We start from the raw sequence: 23882 nt of genomic DNA on the forward strand, positions 1-23882 counted from the left end.
AGAGCTCCAAGCCATGACAATATAAAAGCAAAAGTATGTCTATAGGTAACACCAAAAATGCTATTATCTATCACATTATATATATATACACACACAATAATGAAAGCCTTCATAAGGATGAAAAACCCTATAGCATTACATAGTGTTCCAGCCTGGTTAACAAAAGCCGGAAACACACCTTACATAAAAAATGCAGAGAACATAATTAAGGACTAGATGCCACTTAATTTATTATATCCCGTGTTTCTTACTGGTTGGCTCTAGGAGCTTAGGAAATACTGGGATTTAGATATGGTTTTGATCAGAAATCTGTGCTGTCAGTTCTAATCCCATTCATTCAGTTCTGCCTTACTCTGAAAACACACCCTGTAACATTAAAATTGGAAGTCGGGAGAATACCAGGTGCAACCAGCCAGAGGTTGGTTCAAACAAACAAACAAACAAACAAAAAGAAAAAAAAAAGGAAAAAGCTGGAGGTTTTTATGCCCGTAGCAGTCTACAGCATGACAAGTTTGAGAAAGGTCTTTTGGGGTAAGAAGCTACAGAGGGCTTTACAATTTCAGAAGGTACATTTCACCTACTCCCTGAAAAAGTTATATCTGCTGGAAGCAAGCACAGAGAAAACAGAGCTATCCAGGATCTGTCTAAAGCTGTCTTCTCTCACTTCTGTACTATAGGGCTACAAGTCTATCCACAAAAACTTTCCCAGAAAAGAGAAACTGATTTTATAATGAGGGCCATTCCTATACTTACAAGTAATTAGCAAACAAAACTGTGAGGAGACATTCCCAAGCTCAGGAAATGACAATTCACATAATTATCTTCAGTCCCTCCTTTCTATAACACTCAGTGCAGCCTTCAGCTTTTCACTTGGTCACCTGCAATTGTTCATCTTATGTGTGCTTAGCGAGCATAAAAGATAACCAAATGGGGTAAATTTGCAAAGAAAGAAACCAAGTAACACCCTGTCTCCAGCAGCTGGGGGTCCTTGCTAACCAACAGCAGGATATTCTCACTAAGACTTGATGACAGGATGCTTCCACTTTGTATTTACCTGCTCACTCTGTCAAATCCTAATATCCAGGGAGTCAAGCCCTCAAATAAGTCAGAAGGCTCTTGGATTCTACTAGCCCAGTCCCTGTTTTAGGAACTTTTTATTGGAGGTAAATGAAGTGATGTGACCTATTAAATTGATCACCAGACAGAATGAGCTATTTGAGGTTTAATTCTGCCTTTGGTTCTAACTTTGAAAGATCACTTAGATTCTTATAACTGTGACAACACTTGTGCTCCATAGACATATAATGGTTAATGAGTTAAAATTCCCCTTGAAAAAAGTGTAAAATGCTACAGAAGTGCTAAATACCATCATTTTTTTTCCATAATAAATTGGCATAATTCCTAGACCTGATACCAACTTGTCCAAAAATTATGCATAATACATATATACACAAAAAGGTACATCATCCATTATATATGACCTCAAGCAGTCTAGAGAAAGGATATTAGCGTAAGTAATCTGCTAAGTATCCTGCTCTAAAATGGTACAGAATTAATAGATTGTAAAATATGTATCTATTCCCTATCTTTGCTTGCAGTTAGTACTGTAATAAAAATTGTTTCTCTAATACATTATGAATTATGGAAGGGTCATATGCAACACAAATCAGTTAAATTGGCATTCATTTGGTTTGGACAAAATGTAAAAATTATAGTTGAGTAATAAAGTTGTTTTGAGTAGATATCCAAGTTGTAGTTTCATACCATGTAGCAATGCAGCTTGAACCTTATAGGATTTAAGATTACAGCTTCCTTATACAGGAGTATCATACCCATGTTTATGAAAAGAATCAAGTGAATTAAGTGAATTGCCCAAGACAAAATAAAAACCAGACTGTGACTGAGCTAGAAAACTTGGTCAGTTCCCTAAGTTGTTTAGTTCAGTCACACCTCCAGCTCTTTCTTACCAAAGGATTTCCTTTCCAATATATATGTTGTTTTACCTTATTTGTTAAAAATGAAGATCTCCAAAATGGTCACACGGAGATCTCCCACTCCGAAGCAAGTAGCTATTAAGAACAAATAAAGCAGACGATGGAATGGAAGAGTGTTAAAGGAGACAAATATGCCAGGCTGAATTTGCAACAGAACCAAAATGTTTGTGGGAAGAAAGCCCTGGTAATCAGCTCCTTGGGCTGTCAAGACCAATCAAAAAAACAGTCCTGGAAGAAAAGAAGCATAGTCTCGGAAGCCCTGATTTCATTTCACTTAGTTGCATAATACAAGAAAATCCGGTGTCATAATCATGCACAATAGCTTTGTTTTAGAATTGCAGACAATAAGGACTCCCACTTCTAGGAGGGACTCAGCTTCTAAAATGAGGCTCTAGACATTTTTGGAAACATACGTGGCATATTTCCTCAGCTAACTTAAATTTCTCTTAGGCAGCTGGTTTCACGAGTAAATTTTGGGGAAGATTTTCCTGACCCTGCTTCATCTCTGAGCTTGCTTCAATGAGCAATAACTCTTTAGGACTCACGCACCCTAGTTGTAAGGAAGAGCCCAGCATGACAGAAAGCTCCTGTCATCTTTGCCACTGCAACTCAGCATCTCATGAATTTCAGGGAGTAAGTCAGAAAATATGTTTTAAATAATACAGTAAGCACAGATCCCTCCAAAGAACAGAGACAAAGTTACAAGGAACCTTTTAAGCTACAAGAACACTAGCCCTACACCAAACTACCATCAGTCAGTAAAGCATTTAATAATTCTATTTATACTCTTCAAACACCCTGTTTTCCTGTTCACCATCATGTTGTATCACCTTTATCACAGGACATGATTAGCTAATGAGCATCCCCTGGCTGCTGTAGTAGCCAGGACATTCCCAACCCAGCCTGAAAGGTACACAAACACGTTGATGACCACACTTCCAGCTGGAATTTATGACTGCTCTGTTAGAGATAATTTTTGTCAGTATTTTAAATACTGGCAAGTGGCAGAATTTAAGAGGAGAACAGAGCAAAGCTGGAGTTTATTCTATTTCCACTGTGGAACTAAGGAACAGAAAAGCAAACTGCATAGCTAAGAGCAAAGACCATCATACTACAAATACATCCAAGTAGAAGAATAGCACAGAGTTCTGCCCTGTTATGACCGATTCAGACTGAGTCCATGAAAAGGAAGGTCACAGGAGTCATCCTCATCTTCCACTCCCATACTTCCATGCACATTACCTGACTTGGAAACATTGACCTGAAAATACGAGGACAGCAAAAAGCAGCTTGTCTGTTCACTGTCCAGTTAGCAGAAACAGGATGGAGATGAAACTGAGCATCTCCACATCCCTCTGCACACTAGTCCTCACGTTTGAGTTTATTACTGTAACAGCTGCTACAGGCTGAGACTGAAGATGTTACACCCTAACAGCAGAAAGTAGTTGATTTAGGCATATCCATCCCAGCCCCTTCCTAAATTACAGCTGTACTGGTGTGACTTGCAAGCTGCCCTCCATTTGTCTGCAGCTCAAACCTTTGCCTGAGTTGTCAGTGCATCTGGCAGAGGAAGCAGCCCTCCAGGCTGAATCCTATGCTCAGAAAATAGGAAGAGCATTCATCCTGTTAGCGTCATGCTAACTGCCCACCGCACAGAACACCTTCTGCAGACAGGAGCACCACCTTTCCCACCTTCTTCTGGCAATGAGTTGCACCCTGAGGAGGGCACTGCTGCTTGCCAGGAAGGCAATTAATCCTTCATGACTATTCAGTCCTTGGCCTCTGAGGATTCCCCACTGTCAGGCAATGCCAGCTGCGCAGCTCTGAGATATGCCACATGCCAGCAGAGAGAAAAGACTTAATTCCCACCATTTTCAGGAAAGAGTATCAAATACTTCATTTGCTTACAGCTTGATTCTCAGCTCAAACCAGTTCCAAGAGAAGTCTAACCCTGTTAGTAGCTCTGAGTCACTCAGATGACTCTGAACCCTGCACCAGAGCTGTTTATAAAACCCAGCTTTATTAGCATGCATCTGGTGAGAACTTGGCAGACGAGACTGCCCAATGGCAAAAAATATATATATCTATTTAATCCTTGGAATGTTTGCAGGCTCCAGAAAGCCGACCAAATGAGGGCTCAGGTGCTTTTCCCAAATATGAATTTGTTGTTGGTTTCCAGCTGGTTAAGGACTGTATCTAATTGCTAATGAAGTTGATAAAAACATTCAATGGTATTAATGGGAGATGATTCAGGCTCCAAATCAGTTAAACCATTTTAAATATTTAATAAACACCTTAAAACTGAGCTGCTATCTTAAAACTTAATAAGAAAAGGCTGATTAACATGATTTTTTTGCAGATTGTTTAGCTGCAGAGGAGGCCAAGTTTTTATAGTAGAAAAAAAGCACTTTCCTTACTATGAGATCAACTTTGCTGTGATAACTGTTTTTAGTTGTGTTATGCCAGGTTTGCAGGAGATCAGAATATCTGGGTATCTTGTAGTACTCCAAGCTGATCTCAGTGCAATAATGTACAAGGCTCTTCCTTAACTACAGACCATTATTATATAGGACGTTATTAGTAGCACATTAAAGTTACTACATTTTAAAATCCAGCATGTTGAGACCTTTAAACTCTTGGAGCCGAGACTGTCTGTCCTGTGTTTGCACAGTGCATAGCAGAGTGCAATTCCAATACACAAATAGGGCTCATAGGTAGTCCAGTAACACAAACAAATTTAGTTTTGTTTCAAATGTCTTCATGTCACAAAACAGACGCTTCTTCTTTCATGTGCAAAGGGTTGTAACATACTTTTGACTAAGCAAGTGTGAAAGACAGATCTTACAAACCATGTGACAGATTTATTTATAAAATAGTGTACTTTCAGATGTACTGCCTGAGAACACGCTTGTCAAACAACTGCGTAGTCTGCAAACACACAATAGCCTTAATATGGCAGGAAGTGTAAATAAAATGCACACAGACTCCTGTACCCTTGCTGACTCCAAGTACCTTACTCCAGCACAGTCCCACTGAAATCAGCTGTTCTGCACAGAGCAGAAGGGTTTCACCAGCTGGTCGTTAAATGTGCTAATTCCCATAGCACAGCATAAGCCATCTTAATCCACTTGCCCTGCTCATACCCACTGGTATCAGTTATGAGTCACTGCCATTCTGAACTCCACTCTGACTTGCTTAATTATGACAATCCCCAAAGGAAATGGGATTGTTATCTTGGAAGCCAACATGCTTCCCAGGCTGTGTGAGCTGCCAGCATTGTCTGGGACCCATGTAGATCTCTCACCAGTGATGAAGGTCCTAGTAACAATATTTCAGTTAAAATTTGGTTTTGATATCTTTTTCAAAATGTCTGAAAATATGCATGGTCTGAAAAGATTGCTAATGTCCTCTAAAAGAAATTAGCAAGAGAAGAATCCTACTCACACCACAGAAACAGCACAAGACTTCTTTCCCCCTATAAAATCATAGAATCACAGAAGGGTTTGGGTTGGAAGGGGCCTTAAAGACCAGCAAACCCCCTGCAGAGATACCACCCACAAAATGTTTTTTTCTTCTAATAAACAGCTTATTTAGTACTATAACAGAAAATTCAATTCAAAAGCTTCATTCAACCAGGATAAGCTTTCATTAGGGCAAGCAAAGCAGTGATTTGTATACATTAAATGCCTGCAACACAAACTTCTAAAGACCTAGTGCGTATAATGCTGGATTGATTACTGCTTGGCACAATGTGCAAGAAGGAAGCATACAGTGAGTTAAAAGCACGGTGGAATCTGAGCAACTTTCTTCTTTTTATTTCTTGCCTGCTTACAGTGCCTAGAAGTGTCTCTCTTCCCCAGGCGGAGAGAAGCTACCTAAAAAGCCCTGAGATACCTGGTTCCTCCGCACAGAGCTGCCCGACACCCTGGGCGAGGGGCTGCCCTCCCCTTGTTGCCTTCTGCCTTGCAGAGGCAGGGAGCCAGGCCCCTGCTGGTGAGGAACGCCCAGGAATCCTCTGCAGCTCCTGGCCCCCAAGCCAGCCACCAGCCCACACTGCACCCTGGTACTCAGTAGTTGGCATCTGTTTGGCAGAAGTTCCCTCAAGCACAAGGAAACTCACATTCCTTACCCACAAAAAAAAAAAAAAAAAAAGTTGAAAGCAAGAAAATCAAAGAGCACCTAATACAATAATACAAACATATATTTTCTGAAGGGACAGAAGTCTTTATTTGCTTTAAGATGCTATTTTACACTACAATCCAGTTATAACTTAGCTTCTTAATACTTTCAATTGAATTCAAAATTATTTCCTATCACTAACAGAAGTATGGAGGCTGAGATTTATTGTTTCTAATCCAAACCTATTTAGATTTGCAGACAAAACATCTATTCCATCAACCATCCTAAACACAAGCAGAAGCAGATCTATTCTAGAAGAAATCTTTACATCAGCTTCGGTTGTGAGTGGCCAAGACACTCCAATCCAGCACACTTATTTTGGTGCAGCAGGGTCACAGAAGAGGTTTCAGAACGGACAAGACACTAATGGCTTATTTCTGCTTTTCCTTCTAACAGAAAAACAGGTATGTTGTACATGATAAAAAACAAGCAGTTCTTTATCTAAGAAAAAAAAAGTACTTTTTCCCCTGATCACAGATTCAGGCAGTTAGCCTGCAACCTTCTCAAATTATTTCTGTACCTGGAAAGAATAGCTGACATTCAGGTGTCTCCTATCATAGACTAGCTGGGAAAGCACAATAAAAGGAAGGGTCAATGGCAGAAAATACCACGGAAGCTGCAGGCTTTGTAAATAGTGTCTGACTAAGGGACTGCCTATCACTGCTGGAACACTAATTCTCTTTGGAAATGAAGTGCTTATTCCACATCTAAAATAGTCAATACCCTCAAAGACCTTCAGAGAACACCAGCTCAATTCTTGTTCATTTGCCCTGTTTCATACTCAGTGCAAGGCTAGATGACAACCACCTTGCAACAGTCAGCACAGCAGTTTGCTCTAGAGACCTGCTTTTTCGATTTCTTTGCTTTCTACCAACATTTACACCATTGATGACAGAGGCTGCTATGCCATAGACATTGGCCAGGCTACACTGAATCTGTTTCCTGCTGCCTCTACACAGGCATTGCTCAGGTCATTATCAGTGCCTGCACACAGGCAACTACCAACCATCAGCCTTTGCCTGTTACAGACTCACCCCACTGCTCTGGTTTGCTATTACCCAGCAGCAGGGACTGATCACTGCCAGCTGCACACGTCAAAATACAACAGCCAGAGCCACCAGTGTCAGAACCATGATGGGTGCTAGACCGAGGGGAGTTCCTTCGCTACTTCGAGAGAAAAGGAGGGTCTGCAGCACCACAAGTCAGAAAACAGTTGCAGTTTGCATTGTGAGGGACAGGGACAGGAACACAAGGTGATGCACCTCTCCCTCTTGCAAGTGCACGCAGGGAACTGCTGATACGGGTGGCAATTGCTGCAGGGTGCTTTGGGACTTGTTATTGGTGGTGATCTGTCAAATTTAGTTTAGCTAGCCCTGTTTTATAGCACTGATCTCCTGTAAATCACAAAGGATTTATCACTAAATCATATACAGACATCTGAATAAGTGGCCTGAATTTCAGTGAGGGGATAAAGTTCAATTCTAATGTAACATCCATTGAAGTACATGGTAAGGTCTTCATGAGTTTCTACAAACACTAAATCTACTCCCCTGTCACCTCCACACTCAGCCTGTTAGAGACTAATCTGAACAAGTCTATAGGTGTGAGAGCAGAGCTGCGAGGATCATGGACAACGGGACAAATTTCTCAGCTACGGAGCCTTCAACACACCATCCACACATGGGCCTGGGGATGTCCTGAGTACAGCACCTAAGCACAGGGTAAGGGCCAACCAGTGCAAGACCAAAGAGATTAATAACACTTGAAATACTTCAGGCAGCAATCACAGGCTGTGTAAGCATTGAATAGCTTCTGACTGTGTATATAAAACATCACTGCAATTCAATAGTGGCATGACAGAAGTGAAAGAAAACTCAGCTTCAACACAAGCAAAGGCAGCAATTATTTTTCAAGGCATTATTTGCACAAAAAGCTGATTAAAAAGGGAGAAAAATGTTTGTCAGACCTATTGGCATTCACCCTCAGGTTGGATATCTTTGAGAAAATGAGAAAAAAGGATTACAAAAATATTTTACTCCTCGAAACACACACCAGGAATTATTAGCTGCTACGTGTGCTAAATCTTGGAAATTCTTTTCATTCCAAATGGATGATGTTCAAATAAAATTTAGATAACCATGAATTCAAATACTGCAGATTCATATTCTATGTTTTTATCTAGCTTTTTCTTAAATATAATCTGTGAATAATCTTGTGTTAGAATGGCTACATATATATTTTTCACCAAACTACTTCAAATTGTTCTAAAATGTGTTTTTTTCCCTCACCCAAAGGAAAAGCATTTTTAGAGAAAGTCTCTGAAGAGCAAGCATTTTGCTTTTCAAAGAGTTTCAGACCTCAATTCAGATGAAAATTAATTGCATGCAAATGTACAATGAAACTCTAAGATTCAGCTCAGCCCCCATGTATACAGCTGCAGCTGATTTTTGTCCCCTTCTAGGTAGTCAGGAAATTAGTTTGAAGCCTGCTGCTAATACTTCAGTTGAGATTTTAGGATTTGAAGTTAGCAAGTGAATGAGTCTGAGGCTTGATATATTAGGCAGGGGGCTTGAATCACTGAAGTGATTAATGGTGTCTATCAAAGCAGCCTTAAACCTCCACACCGAGCTTTAAACATGTGGAATGGAGAATCAAAAAAGGATGAAATAGTTAATGTGCAGAAATTAGTGGTACACTGATGGCACAAAGCTGAATCAAGACATCTCCGTAATTCACAACAGAGGTCTCCAGCTTTATTAACTGGGTTAGTAAAGTCATGTCCTGAGAGGGAAGATTTACAGAAATCAAGCTAAAAATCCTGGTGCCTAGGAACAGGCATGCTAAAAAAGCTAGGCAAAGTCTCACAGTGGCATTGCTTTAGCTGACAGGACTGCACATTACCACTGCACTGCTGTTCAGCTGTTCTGAGCTTCAAAGAGGAAATTCTAAGGGGACAGGGTAGCAAAGAGGATAAGGAAGATTAATTTAAAGTGCACATTTTATCTTTTTACTCAGAAAACCAATGCTCAAATAATAATGTCCATGCTTAAGAGATAAAGGTAAAGCAGTAGAGAAGAGCCAAAATCCATTAGTACAATGAGCACTTCCAATTTTAGTAGTAACAAGCAGAGCCCGTTCATACAGAGGTTAGCTAAACAGTTATTTTAAGGACTCACTGTCCTTAGTGGAAAATTAATAGAGCAAGTGTCAAAAGCCTTTCATGATTTTAAAAATTAGAACAGTGTCTCCACTGGGTATCTGTCCTGCATAGAGAGCTTTCACCTACTGAAATGTGGAGTGTGAAATTTATTCAGCTCCTAGAACTTAGCAAAGCTGTCCTGAAATCATAACATCTACTCATCTCAATCACACATGGCATTTGATGAGTATACTGGCTACCTAGAGCCATGCAATTCCTCTGCTCAAGTCATTTACGTCATTCACAGCAGTGGAAAATTTAAAATATAGTCACTTAGAATCACAGAACACTTCAAAAACCTCCCTTTCTAGAGGGAAGAATAGGGGCATAAGAAGCTATTAAAGCTGCAAAAGAAAACTCTGGAGGAAGGAGAGGGAACAGGGTGAACATTTGCCAGATTTGAACTTAAAAGCAAAAACCCAGACCTGAAGTTCTGCCCTATGTCATACAAAGTTTGGCTAATCTTTTTTTGGGAATCACACAGGTGTACTTGAAGGTAGAACTGGGTTTATAATATTCATGGTTCACGAGATGCTTGCTTCTACACATGTCATTTGACTTTTGCAAGAAGCTGAACGCACTTGTCAATCAGTCCCCTGGCCTGCAGTAGCAGCTTTCACTTGCTATTCAGCCCAGCACACATTTATTTTTGGACTGCAACTACCATCAACTCCCACTTGCCCGTGGGTGGTTTGCCTGAGTTGTAAACTAACAGTGCCACCTATTGCACATTCGCTCTGCTGCAGACAGAAGACTTGGCTCTGGGTAGGGCTAGCCATGCAGTGTTAGAGCAAGTTTAGCTCCGCGCAAACCAAGCACTTGGCTCCCAAAGCTGGCGTGGGCTTTCAGACAGAGTGCCGGTGATGGCCCCAACTTGGACCTAGCGAAGTTTGTTCACTCCAGTTTTAATCAATTACAGTCTTGAACAGGTTCTGGAAGAAACCATTTTGTCCCTTCACACTACTCTCTCCAGCATGTACCCTAGCACCAGGACCAGCTAGTTAGAGCATCCTCCCCTTACGCCAGGCAGAGAAACTCACTATTTATTTACAACAGGCTCCAAATTGCTTTGACTCACATATTCAGCCTTACTCAAAGTTTATAAGGAGAATAAGTAATGTTATGACAGTACACAACTTTGCCCCGATGAACACAACTCTACAGGTAATCTGATTACGGAGTTCAGCTAACAAGTGCAAGCAGATAAATGTGGTATCATTATGTCCGCCCCTTGTTCCAACATTGTTAAAAAAGCCCCTTTCTCTTTCACTCTACTTGAATCAATACATATTTGTCACGCAGTTTTTGATGATTAAGTGTTTAATTTTAAGCTGTGATCAGACATAAGAACATCAAGCCTAAAGTCTTGTCCCTCAGTGAACTTTCAAGATTTATTTTTGTGCATCATCTCCACAACATCCTAAATATAGCTTTGATACTCTAATAGCAATCTAATTTGGCTGTAATGTCGCTGGAAAAAGTGAATTGTACAAGAAAGTGACTTTTCAGGTACCATAACTATGTGGATAGTCATGTCCAACTGCCAATGTTATGCACAGCTGCAGTTCAAACATTTTGATTGTATTACTCAAGCAATTTAATTCTAAGACAACAAAAACAACAAAAAAGAAAACTAAAAAGTAAACCTCAAGAACTCTGGTTGAAAATTAGCTTGAAAACAGTTTTACAATTAATTTGGATGATTTCCATTTAGCAGCTAAAATAATTTGCCACAAATGGTATTACAACAAATTTAGTTTGCATTGTCTTTGTAGCAGGAGAGAATTCCTGACTAACATAAGTGAGAGAATCACAGGCTGTAGTGCTGCAAAATGGATCTGGGGGAGAACAATAGCTACTGTGGAGCTGGGAATGAGAATACTTTTTTCCTCTTTTCCTGGAGAAGAACAGTAACTATGCTTCCAGAGGATGCTCTGCACTTGTTACTTCTGAGTTTTTTTTTTAAAAAAAAAAAAAAAAGGCTGTATGAGCACATGCTGAAATTGCTCAATATTAAAGAACATCACATACATTCTTTGGGATCTTAAAATAATCTCCCAGGGGAACATTGTGGTTCTTCTTTGAGACTGAAGGCTGCATGAATGCCAAGTAAAGTTCCCATGTACTGACTAATCCGCTATCTATCATTCTACCAGCCTGCTTCCAGTTCTAATTCCCTTTGTCTTTTTCTTGGCATGACTGAACAACTCATTGTCCTTTGGTGCTGTTATACATACAATTAAATTGGTTTTACCTGTGAGGATTTCCCCCACTAGAAGGCATTCTTCAGTGGCCCCTCTTCTGCTTTTAACACACATGTAACAGCCTTGTCCTAGTATTTGCAATGAGCTGTTTTATGCAGTTAGATCCAACTCTGTACTGCATTTCTCCTTGTGAAAAAATAGCCTAAGTGAGGCATATGAGGCATTGGAAAGAATATTTCCTAATTGTTAATCACTGTACATACACACACACACACAAAAATCCTGTTCCTAGGTAAGACAGTTCTTCAACTAGAGCTTCAACTGTAGTGGCTTAAATAATTAAAAAAATCCCCATTATATCATAAAAACATACAACATTGAATAGTTTCACTATTCAGAAGGACTAGATCTATGACTTGTGAACTGGCAGAAATTTTATCAGAAAGTTAATTTTTCAAGGGAAAGCCAGACCTTTGAAATCTTTTATAAGCTTTTTTGGCAGAAATGTCAGTTTCTGAATAAACTGCGATTGCCTGAAACATGGTAAATATTAGCTTGAAATAAAAATACAAGAGGAAGTTACACTACATAGATTCAAATACACGAAAGACCAGGGAGAGATGATTTTGAAGCACTTCAACAATTCATAGCTGAAATACGTCATTAAAGGATCAAATATTTTTACCAAATCAACTTCCCTCGTGAAGATAAGCCTAGTTTGCTGACCTTCAAACACTAATTTAAATTCCTATAAGGGACTCCCCCTTTCCTAGGAAGTCATGTTTTCAATTTTAAAAAGTTCATGTCTGCACCAACCAAAAAACATGAAGAATCTCACTCCCCCAAGCCCCACACAGGTTTCTATTAACAAGATCATTTTATTTTTAAGCTGTTTTTGTTTCTTGTTTTCTTTTTTGTGGATACAAAAACAAAAAGGCAGGACTAAAAGCAGATAGAATATCTTTCAGTTCTAAAACAATGCTACTCTGAACTTTGAACATTATCATGCCTACAGTATTCATCCAAACTTCAGGAATTAATGGAAATTCAGCAATTCCACTGGTTTTGATAGACTCTGGACTGGATCCTCCATACTCTTAACAGCAAAGAAGGTTGAAAATATAGGCAGAAGGCAGTAAGCAAAATGCTAAGTGTGCCAAACTGATTCTACTGTAATTATCTGTATTTTGGGCTTGCAGCAAAGTAGATGAAATAGCTTTGCAGTTAATGTAAATAATTTAGAAATGGAAGACCCAGCTGTCAGAGCCCAGAGCACATTCCCAATGTAGGACTGTAAACTGGGTGAATCGAGTAGCTTAGCTGGCTGAGTCCAAGGCCAGCTGCTTCACTGGTAAGAACTGTTGTGAAGAAAGCCAGAGAAGAGGGCCTGCCTCTCCTTTCCTTGGTAGTTGATTTTAAACTGAGGCTTTACTACTTCACATATCCCTGACTCTGACCTACACGCACTGCCCAGGCTTTATTTGTAGGGGCTAAATAATTGCTTTGTACACATAAATTAATACAGACTTAGGCCAGGACCCTGTTTTCAGCTGCTCTCCTCCAAAGATCACACGATCTATTAAAGAGACCACATGATCTATTAAAAACTCTTGTTCCTACAGGAAGGCCTGTGACAAGGCAGATTTTCCTTGCTGGCTTACATTTTTCCTCAGACATTCAAAGGCAACACCCCTCATTCATGTTAAGAACCTCTCAATACTTAGTGCTGCAGGAACTTACGTACAGCAGTAAATCAAGTAGAACCAACAGCAGGACATAGGCACAGATAAAGACCGAAAGGAAAAGATGAAGAACATTCTCATACACCTCTCATTTCAACAACTGCATGCAGCATTTTAGTAGAGCAAATACTTCTTCCTTCCACAAACCCAGCATTTTGTCATGACTATCAGTCCCACATTGCTGATGTAAGAGTATACAGCTAAAAAAGCAAGTGACTGTTTGTCTTTATTTAATAGCAATGGAAATCAGATAGCACGGGATGAGAGGGGATGAATTGTGCCATCCATTTCCAGGAAAGAAACAGCAGGAACTCATTACTTTTTACAAAGAGTTCTGATTTTTCAGAAAATGAAGGTCCTAACACACTGTCATTGAGTACATGTATTTTTACACTGATCCAAAAAGTTGTGTGTGGTTTTTAGAAGAGATAGTGTAAGAAATTATGAATTTCTGTAGGATGCTTTGGGTATTTGCATATTAATAACCAGAATATGTAGGTTTCTTAGTATTTAATACAGTTACTCTGTACTGAAGCTTTTAAAATGAATTTCTCATTAAGGTATTTCAAGAATGAGTTGCATTAGGATGCTGCCCACAGATTATCACACTACTTGCTTAAAGATCATATTGTCCATCTACCTTGAAAACGGAGTGACTTTATCACTGCTAGTTAACTACACTAAATCCTTAATGAAAATTACATTTGAGTATAATGGCAGTAAAACCTTCTTGTTCTATTATGCAATTTTTACAGAGAGCTTTATCTGTGTCCCTCAGTCCATTTGCAGATGGGGGAGCAAACAGACCAGGAGGTGAGGCAAGTTGCTCCGAGTGGCAGAGAAGGGCCCACAACCCATTCTTCTCACCCAGCTAGTGATTTGATCCCCTGCTCCACACTGGAGGCGATGCCAGCCCAAAGCAAGAGTTTGTTCAAATCATTTCAGAAGGGAAATGGAGTAATTTTATCAGTTCTTATTTTAAAATATGTACATGTGTCCTGTTGTACAACCTGACATTCAAAGCTGACTAAATTAGCGATGTTCAGATATTTTTAGTAACACTTATTTTACACCTGGAACATGCCTCACAGGTAGCCTGCAGATGCTTTTCAGCTCAGACCCTACTGAAATCCTTAGGTTTTTTTTAGTTCCTCCCTGCCTTTTATGTCCTTGGGTAACATTAAAAAGTCAACTGTGATTTTCAAAAGCACTGCAAGATGAAGAATCCGAGTTCTCACAGGAAAATATTTCATTTCTAATGCTCAGCCCAAGTACCTTTTTAAACCTGGCAAAAAGCCTAACTTCCATTGGCTTTCAATAAGATGCAGGATTCAAAGTGCTCAATATTCACTGAGCTTTTTTAAAAACAGTTCATCCATAACAGCTTTCTGGTTACTCATCCACTCTTGGGACAGAGGCAGAGAGACAAATTTGAAGGTCTGCCTGTTACTGCTACCTTTCTGCTCTTGACAGTCACCTCAAAGGAAAGGTAGGCAGGTATGCTTCCTATCATGCTTCCAGCCACATACTTCAAGAAGCTGGTGGCAAAGAATGAAAGGGGCATTTTCACTCCTTACAAGAATGTATGATAATTCAAGTCTCAATCTTTCACCATGGCTTGCAGTTTTAATGTTGCTTTTTTGGCATCTTCCTCTTTTCCTTCAATTTACTGTAATGAAAGTAATGCACTAGGAAGCAATGTTTTGACAAGAAAATCAAAGATAACACTTTGAAACTGTTCCTTTTAAAGTAATTAGCAAAATCCAAATTCATTTTAACAAGGAAACCTGAGCTTTAACCTGGTAATTAATGGAGATGATTCCAGAAAGACTACTCATTTTTCATGGGGCATAATGAGATCTTGTTTTCCATAAGCAAGTTAAGAGAAAGCTCATGAGCATTCTGCTAGATTCCAGCCAACATTGACTGTTTAATACCAAGGCCTCCAAGAAGTAATTTTATTTCCTATCTTTATGTGCAGTTGAATTTTCTCCAGGGCAGAGAGTGTAGACAGACTGTCAAAAGCTGAGAGCTGTGAAATCCAGACACAGCACATTTTCCCATATTCAATTTATCCCCCTTGCTTTTAAAATAAGAGAAAATGTTGCTAAAGATGCAGGCAGATAATTTGATTAGAGGGTTCTTCTATTAGCTTTACTTTTAATTGGGATTGTCATTTATAATGTGTACAAAGGCACAAAGTGAAACAAGTTCATTACTTCTGTGGAAGCAGAAGAAGAATTTTCTAAATATACACTGGGGCAACAGTCATCAAGAGTCCAGCAATGAGATCACATGTCCTGAGAAGAAAATAGGTTATTTATACACTGGTTTTAACCGGAATTTCTTACAGTTGAAGTCAATAATTCTAACTGCCATGCAAGACTCACATGAAGCTGTCCCCTGCAGCCTTCAGTGCTGTGTGCACATGCAGAGGTAGAGCAATGGATGGGAAAAGGCCCTCTAGGCAGCTTAGCCTTGGCAGCCTGCTCAACTCCAGCAGCATCTCTGAAGCCACACTACAGGTCGCAGTGCTGCTCCCAGCTGATGCAGTTCAGCACATTGACTCCGCCCTATGATGCTTCTCGTTACTGTGACATATGAGGAGGGTCTCCATGGGCAGCCTTTCAGCTGCCATCCCAGTGCTAGGCCTGAGAAAGTTTGTCCCCTCTGACCTCTGCTCTGGCAACATGGAAATGAGCAGAAACACAGGGGCCTCATTTTGAGCCCGTGCACTCAACTTACGCTAGTGACCTACAATTTCTAGACAAAGGAAGTTGAGAAAAGCATCTTTACTCTGTACACTGTCAGATAATCCTCTTCTTACAGGGACTGATTATCCTCCCAGGAGGTCTGGGCATTTATTTATACCTGGAAAAGTGAGTATCAAGTGCTGCCTTTCCAATTTGGCACTTGTTCCCTCTCCCCCACACTATATATTGATGGAAATATTGCCCACAGCATTAGCCCATACAGCTCTCATTGCTGGGCATTAAGCACAAAAATGGAAATTTCAAGAGTTTGATTGTTTATCCTTAAGGCACTTAATGCCTCCTTGTCTCTTATTAGAAGCTCAGAAAATGCAAAATTAATTGTCTGCTACCCATACCTTGCCAAGAATTGATTCTGTAAGTACACTAAAACACTACACATAGAAGATGCTAGAACAGTTTGTCCACATCAAAATATAAACTGGAAAAAACAAACATCAACAAAACAAACTAAAGGAAAATTAAAGGGTCTCTAGCAGCATGGGTGTTTAATAACAGATTTGAAAGCAAGCATTCATGAAGGAGGGGAAAGAGCCAGTCATTCTGCTTGCTGCTATAGACACATCTCAGGTGCATCTTGAAAGATATCTGAACCACTGAGTAAGCCAGTGGTGATGACGACATGAGGGGAAGTAGAAGAACTCAGAAAGCTACAGTTCTGCTGAAGAGAAAACACACATGCCACTCATGTACAAACCCACACCACACAAGAAAGCTCAATCAAGATCAAAATAACCCCTTCACCTTTTGTGAAGCAGAATATTTTTCTACCGTCTTACAGCAACTAAAGGCTTGACTGGTTGCCTAGACATTTTGGGGCCAGTGTTAATTCCTTGTCATCATGAAAAAAATTAAGAAAGCCTCCAAAGTCTCAGCAAGTACAACAAAGCTGGTGTTCGCACTGGGGCTCTGCACAGCAAGAGAGGCTAGCAGTACCAGCAAGGAAACCAAGCTCAGCCTGGAAACAATGTCATTACTAAGGTGCTGGTATTCTAAGAGAAGTTAAATCTACTTAGCAGGAGGTGCTATCTTAATTTTGCTATCCTATAATCAGCTGTTGACAAACTGTTAATTGACTGAGCACAGCATCCACCAACACAAGCAAGTGTTGAGGAGGGCATGGGTTGTCTAACTGGATGCATTCCCGATCTGTCATCACGTTTTCAAAAGACAAGTACACAACTGGTTTATCACAGAAATGGAAATCACACCTGCCCCAAGCTGTCATTAGCATACTACAATGCCAAGTAACTAGGAGAGAGGTAGATAGATAATGCGAGGTGCATTTACATCTACAGCAGGCATTTGCTTTCTCTTCATAAATCATCAGCCCAGATTCCACCACAGTCAGTGGAGTAACACTCAGTATGCAGACTCCTAAAAAGCAGAGGGAAGGAAAAAAACTGATTCTTACATTACTAGACCTAAGAAGCAACCCACTGGCTCTGAAGCCATAGGTCCTAAGTAAATAAACTTTTTGCAATGCAAAGCATAATGAAGTTGTGAAAGCTACTGCTAAAGAACCTAAAATCTATGAACAGATTCAAAGAAGGGATAAACAAATTCACAAAAGTTAAGTCCATTACCAACAATTAAATTTAGAGCAAAAGTTTCCTGGAAGAGAAGCTTTTAAAGTATTAACACCAGGCATTTCCAAGATGGAGAAGATGGTATATGCAGTCTGCGCTTGGACTGTTTCCCTAAGAATTTGTTTATACCCAGTGTTGTAAACAGAACCCCGGGTTTGGCAGAAATTTGTCAGAGAAAACCTTGCAATTTTTGCATTTAGGATTACTTTAGTCCCAGAGGTTTAGTCAGGTGAGAAAGAGGAGCCAGGTGTCAGAGAAAATCAGGAAACAAGGGAAATTTCACAATCCATTTAATCTTAGCAGCTTTCTTTTTTCAACTCCATAGATTAAGGATGACTTATCACACTTCATTTCCTATGATTTCCAATTTCTGGGAAGTACAGCAATAACATTAACATTACTCACTAGGGTATTCCGATATTCAAGTATTTTTAAGAGGTACTCTATCTGTGCAAAGTGTTAGCAATGCATCATCAATAGGAGGGAGGTATTGGAAAAAAAACTTTGTGTACTTTCAATATCATGCAGCTTGTATACTACCTCTGCAGAGAGGTAGAAAACACCAGTGTTTAAAGCCTGACTCCTACATCTGTCAGGAAAATCTTTCATGAAGACAAACCAAGAAACTGTCTGCAGAACTCCTATTACCAAACAATAAAGCATTTGTGCTCACACGTAAAATGTATATTTAGAAGACTAAGAGCAGTAGGTATTTGTTTTGGTCAAATAAAGTACTGAGAAGACATACAGAAAAGATGGAGTTGTTAAAGCAATGAAGAAAGCACATTTAACTCAGCTCAGCTGAGCTTGGTGACCTTGGACTGTCAGCTATTCTCTACCTGCACCAGCTTCACTAACCTTATTGAGTTAAGGATAAAAATATATATTTAGGATGTGCACACAGTATTATGGATATGAGTGGTTACACAGACCTGTTCAAGAGCCTCTTAAAGCAAGTAACTGTCAAAGTGTTTGATTTGACACCTCTATCTTCATTAATACTCAGCCCCTCACAATGCTGCTCTCACCTTAATGCCTTGAGAAACAGACATCTGAACAGAGACCGCAAAGCAGCTCAAAAATAGCAGGACATACTGCAAACTGCTACAAAACAGCAAGACATGCTGTAAAATGTGCTGGCAGAGGCACAGGTACTTGTTTTTTAAATCAGAGATGAGGGAAATTTTGATCTGAAGAGACATTTTTACTGGGTAGTCATCCATATGAAGTACTTACTCCATTGTTTTCTCACGCCCCAGGAAAGCTCAGAAGTTCAAACATCCCCTCTTTTTCATCCCTCCCAGCTTGTATTTTAACAAACAGCCCTTCCATTTCTTCAGAATTAAAGCAGGTTGACAGTTAAAGCTGTGAAATCAGCATGGCAATGTTATTAAGTATGCCAGGTTTGCTATGCTACCCAGCAGAAAAATACTGAGCAATACTAATTAGAATCCAGCCATAAGAGGCTGGGTGAATCCAATTCAGTGAATACTGACACTGCAACTTTCAAAAGCTTTTAACTCAATCTGATTTCTCCAAGAAGTTACTGCTTGCCACACATGGAAATTAGATACTCTGCAAATAAGTACTAGACCTGAACGTGACACTTATACCCACACTTTCTGGCCAAGCATGCAAGACATACAAAAAGCTCTGGCAATGGAGTGCATTAAACATCCCATTTCTTAGCTCTCCCCTCTCAAGAAACTGACAGTAGTCTCCATTCCTCTCCAGGCAGAAAGTAGGTTCTTTCAGAAGATTAGCTTCGCAACCAGTAATCTGTTTCTCCAAACAGCCTGTTCTGAAGTACAGAAGCAAATCCTACTCTCTGTAATCCTGTTGGTTTCATTGACAGACAGGAGTTTGTGACACACATATATCCTATTATGACAAAATACCATGCAGCATACAGCAACTGAGAAATATTACTTTCTTTGCTTTTGCCAATTAAACACTAAAATAATTTAATGAGGGAAATAGCAGATTGATTATTTCTAGAAATTCTTCAAAGAAGGACTATGTATTTCTCACTGTTACTCAAGTCTCCAAAGAATTTAAGTTTAACTTCTAAAACTAGCACTGACTCTTGTCTTCAGTAGTTTCATTCCAGTCCCCATTTAGGTATCTTCCTGCTTCATGTATCAAGGAACAGCAAAACCAGGGCTGAACCACAAGCAGGGCTTAACCAGGACTACAATTTGACCCCAATGCAGAGCTAGTCCTCTCTAACCTAGGCAGCATCCTTCAGTGTCTAAACATGGCAGGCAGTACAAGGTTTCACAGTATCACAGATTTCTAGGTTGGAAGAGACCTCAAGATCATCGAGTCCAACCTTTGACCTAACACTAAGTACTCCACTAAACCATATCGCTAAGCTCTACATCTAAACGTCTTTTAAAGACCTCCAGGGATGGTGACTCCACCACCTCCCTGGGCAGCCCATTCCAATGCTTAATAACCCTTTCGGTAAAGAAGTTCTTCCTAACATCCAACCTAAAACTCCCCTGTCGCAACTTTCGCCCATTCCCCCTCGCCCTGTCACCAGGCATGTGGGAGAATAGACCAACCCCCACCTCGCTACAGCCTCCTTTAAGGTAACTGTAGAGAGCGATAAGGTCACCCCTGAGCCTCGTCTTCTCCAGGCTGAACAAGCCCAGCTCCCTCAGCCGCTCCTCATAAGACTTGTGCTCCAGACCCCTCACCAGCTTGGTCGCCCTTCTCTGGACTCGCTCGAGCACGTCCATGTCCTTCCTGTAGCGAGGGGCCCAAAACTGAACACAGTACTCGAGGTGCGGCCTCACCAGAGCCGAGTACAGGGGCACAATCACTTCCCTAGACCTGCTGGCCACACTGCTTCTTATACAGGCCAGGATGCTGTTGGCCTTCTTGGCCACCTGGGCACACTGCTGGCTCATATTCAGCCAACTATCAACCAATACTCCCAGGTCCTTCTCTGCCAGGCAGCTTTCCAGCCACTCATCTCCCAGCCTGTAGCTCTGCTTGGAGTTGTTGCGCCCCAGGTGCAGGACCCGGCACTTGGCCTTGTTGAACTTCATACAGTTGACCTCAGCCCATCGGTCCAGCCTATCCAGATCCTCCTGCAGAGCCTTCCTGCCCTCGAGCAGATCGACACACGCACTTAGCTTGGTGTCATCTGCAAACTTACTGAGGGTGCACTGGACGCCCTCATCCAGATCATCGATAAAGATATTAAAGAGGGCCGGCCCCAGTACCGAGCCCTGGGGGACACCACTAGTGACCGGCCTCCAACCAGATTTGACTCCATTCACCACAACTCTCTGGGCCCGGCCATCCAGCCAGTTTCTAACCCAGCGAAGCGTACGCCAGTCCAAGCCCCGAGCAGCCAGTTTCTTGAGGAGAATGTTGTGGGGAACTGTGTCAAAAGCCTTACTGAGGTCAAGGTAAACCACATCCACAGCCTTTCCCTCATCCACCAAGCGCGTCACTTGGTCATAGAAGGAGATCAGGTTCGTCAAGCAGGACCTGCCTTTCATAAACCCATGCTGACTGGGCCTGATCGCCTGCTTGCCCTGCAAGTGCCGCATGATAAGGTGCACATAACAGGATCCAGATGGGGCAAGGCTGTGAAGCAGGCTCTACAGCTATACCATTAGCAAACAATACTATTACATACATACAAACTATAGCCTTAAAGCATAAAAACCTACACTCCTATAACACAGCTCAAAAACAGGAGCATAGTGCCTTGGCCTGAGCTTAAATAGGGCCCAAAAGCCTATGTGAAGGGGTATGGGTGGGCGTCCCAGGTGCAACTGATCAGGGCCACTAAAGACTTATTAGTGCCCTCAGGGCCATAGCATAGCTCTCTGTAAGAGTTGGGTTCTGTAGGCAAGCCAGTTATTGCAGATATTTGTGAGTGCATAAACATCAAATGTTTTTTCCCTTTTGGAAGACTAGCTTCAGCTGCAGAGGGAATGGTTAGAGTATAGCTGGTTTATGGCTTATGATAGGTTTTAGATGTACTATGTTGAAATGTCAAGGTTTGTTTCTTCACAAGTATGTCTGCTACTGTATTTAGCCACCTTTCAACTATTTCAGTTAGCTGTGAACTCTTACTAATTTTAATCTGCAGTGTCTGTGGTATGAACTTGTAATCACTCTTAATAGCTTTGAGTAAGAAAGTGCTTTTTTCTATCTACTATGATGCTTCATTTTAATTTATTACAATAGCTGTTAATGCTAACTTCTCTCTAGCTTATCTATCTATCCTATTAGCTTCTGCTTTTCCATGGACTATAGGTTAGCAAATAACACTTCACAGGTCGGAATCTGTAAGGATGTCATAAAGCTAGCTGTATAGGGTACTGTGTTCTCCTTGCCCTTCACAAAAATTTTCTAGCTAATCATATAGACTTGAGGAAACTGAATGTATGAGTCGGGTTCCTTTGTCCTTAAGCCTCTCCTTTAAAATGTGTTTATCTACAAAAGGTTCTGGTGGTTATTTTGCTGATAAGTGCAACAAAGCTCGTGGAGGGTCTAGAGAACAAGTCTTACGAGAAGCAGCTGAGAAAGCTGGGGTTGTTTACCTTGGAGAAAAAGGAGGCTCAGGGGAGACCTTATTGTACTTCACAATTACCTTAAAGGAGGTTGTAGTGAGGTGGGGATCAGTCTTGTCTCCCAAGCAAAAGTGATAAGATGTGGGGAAATGTCCTCAAGTTGCACCAGGGGAAGTTTAGGTTGGATATTAGGAGAAATTTCTTTACTGAAAGGGTTGTGTAGCATTGGAACAGGCTGCCCGGGGAAGTGGTTGAGTCACCATCCCTGGAGGTCTTCAAGAAATGTGTAAATCTAAAACTTAGAAGCATGGTTTAGTGGTGGACTTGTCAGTACTAGGTTAAAGGTTGGATGAGATGATCTTAGAGGGCTTTTCCAACCTGAATGATTCTCTGACTGCCCCTTTAAAAGCCATCTGTACTGCTACAAGAGACCCCTGGAAAATTACACTGTAAAAGCAGCAGAGGAATGGTACTGCAGTAACCTTAAAGTAGGGGTTACCCCTTCTCTGCAGGCCCCAAGCATTACTGGGGTATTTTGCTCACTATTTATGTTCAGCCTGAAAGAAATCTTGAAAGAAAGCCTGAAAGAAATCTTGGGCATAAAACATGGAATCCCTCATGGGCAAAGGAAGCAGTCAGCACTGTTAGCAGCCAAAAAATTGTTTTAATTGTTTGGCCTTTTGTTTGCAGAACAGACTTTACTGGGAAATAACTGAACCACAAGTAGCAGCAAATGATATGCAGAGAGCTAAGAGGACTTTAAAAATGTCTGTAACACTTCCAATTGGCAGCCTTCTGTTTTAACAAATGACAACAGAACTCCCTTCCCAGGGTGTGGTGGGACTTTGCTGACTCCCTGCATGTCCTCTTTGCTTTTTTTTCTTCCCTGCCTTTTGCAGCAGAAATTTATAGTTGCATTTAAGAAACTGCTTGGAGGATTTGGTCACTTAAAATAACATTTACTCTTTCCTAAACTGTAATATTTTTTCTTCTACCTCAATGAAGCATGGAAATCACTTTCTTCACAAAGATGTGTGGAAGGAGGAACATGACTGCTGTATTATCAGGAGCTGTGTTTTAGCAGGATATATTCCCCATGTACAGATTTAGAACAAAAATAAGTAGTGTATTGATATATTGTCTGCTTAACGAAAGTACAGTTCTTTATGATGTCAAATCAGAAGGTAATTTTCTCATTATTATGGCCAAGGCTCTGTCAGAGTTACTTGGTATAAATGTCTTCTCAACCATTTAACACAGCGGTTTCAAGGTACCTTTGGATTCAGTTGCCCTCGGGTTTACAGTTCTGGTGATTTTCGTACATTAATACATCTCTGACTGAGACAGCAGCAAAGCATCTGCCTGTGGGGTTTTAGATACAAGCCAAGAAGCTGTATTAGGAGGCCATCATTGTCTTATGCTTTCCCACTTCAACCTAGTCTTTCAACATGGAAAAAAATCACAGAAAATAACAGAAAAAAATGTAAAACATCAGCTTACAAAATTTCCATCATCTGTGCTACAGAAGCACTTGGATCAAAAAGCTGTTCTGCTGGGTGAGGCACAGAAATATGAATTCCACCCTTTCACTGTTTTGAGCTGTGGGACAGTTGCATTCCCACTGGGAAAGAGTTGCGACATGAGCTATAATTAGGGTCCAGCATGC

At 40.7% G+C, this 23882-nt stretch overlaps 1 protein-coding gene across 11 annotated transcripts in view; it reads right to left on the reverse strand.

The window, feature by feature from the left end:
- PLCB1 (phospholipase C beta 1) overlaps positions 1-23882 on the reverse strand; it is a 432352-nt gene that overhangs the window by 399394 nt on the left and 9076 nt on the right. For 9 of the 11 annotated variants that reach the window (XM_048060932.2, XM_013182138.3, XM_048060939.2 and 6 more), the window contains exon 1: positions 15709-15865. The exons of the other annotated variants lie outside the window; for them this stretch is intronic. In XM_048060932.2, coding sequence (XP_047916889.2) covers positions 15709-15824 — 116 coding nt within the window. In that variant the 5' untranslated portion in view covers positions 15825-15865. Of the gene's footprint in view, positions 1-15708; positions 15866-23882 lie in introns of those variants that run through there. 11 annotated transcript variants of the gene reach the window in all.

The sequence above is a fragment of the Anser cygnoides genome, chromosome 3, assembly GCF_040182565.1.
Source record: "Anser cygnoides isolate HZ-2024a breed goose chromosome 3, Taihu_goose_T2T_genome, whole genome shotgun sequence".
In the NCBI taxonomy this organism is placed as follows: domain Eukaryota; kingdom Metazoa; phylum Chordata; class Aves; order Anseriformes; family Anatidae; genus Anser; species Anser cygnoides.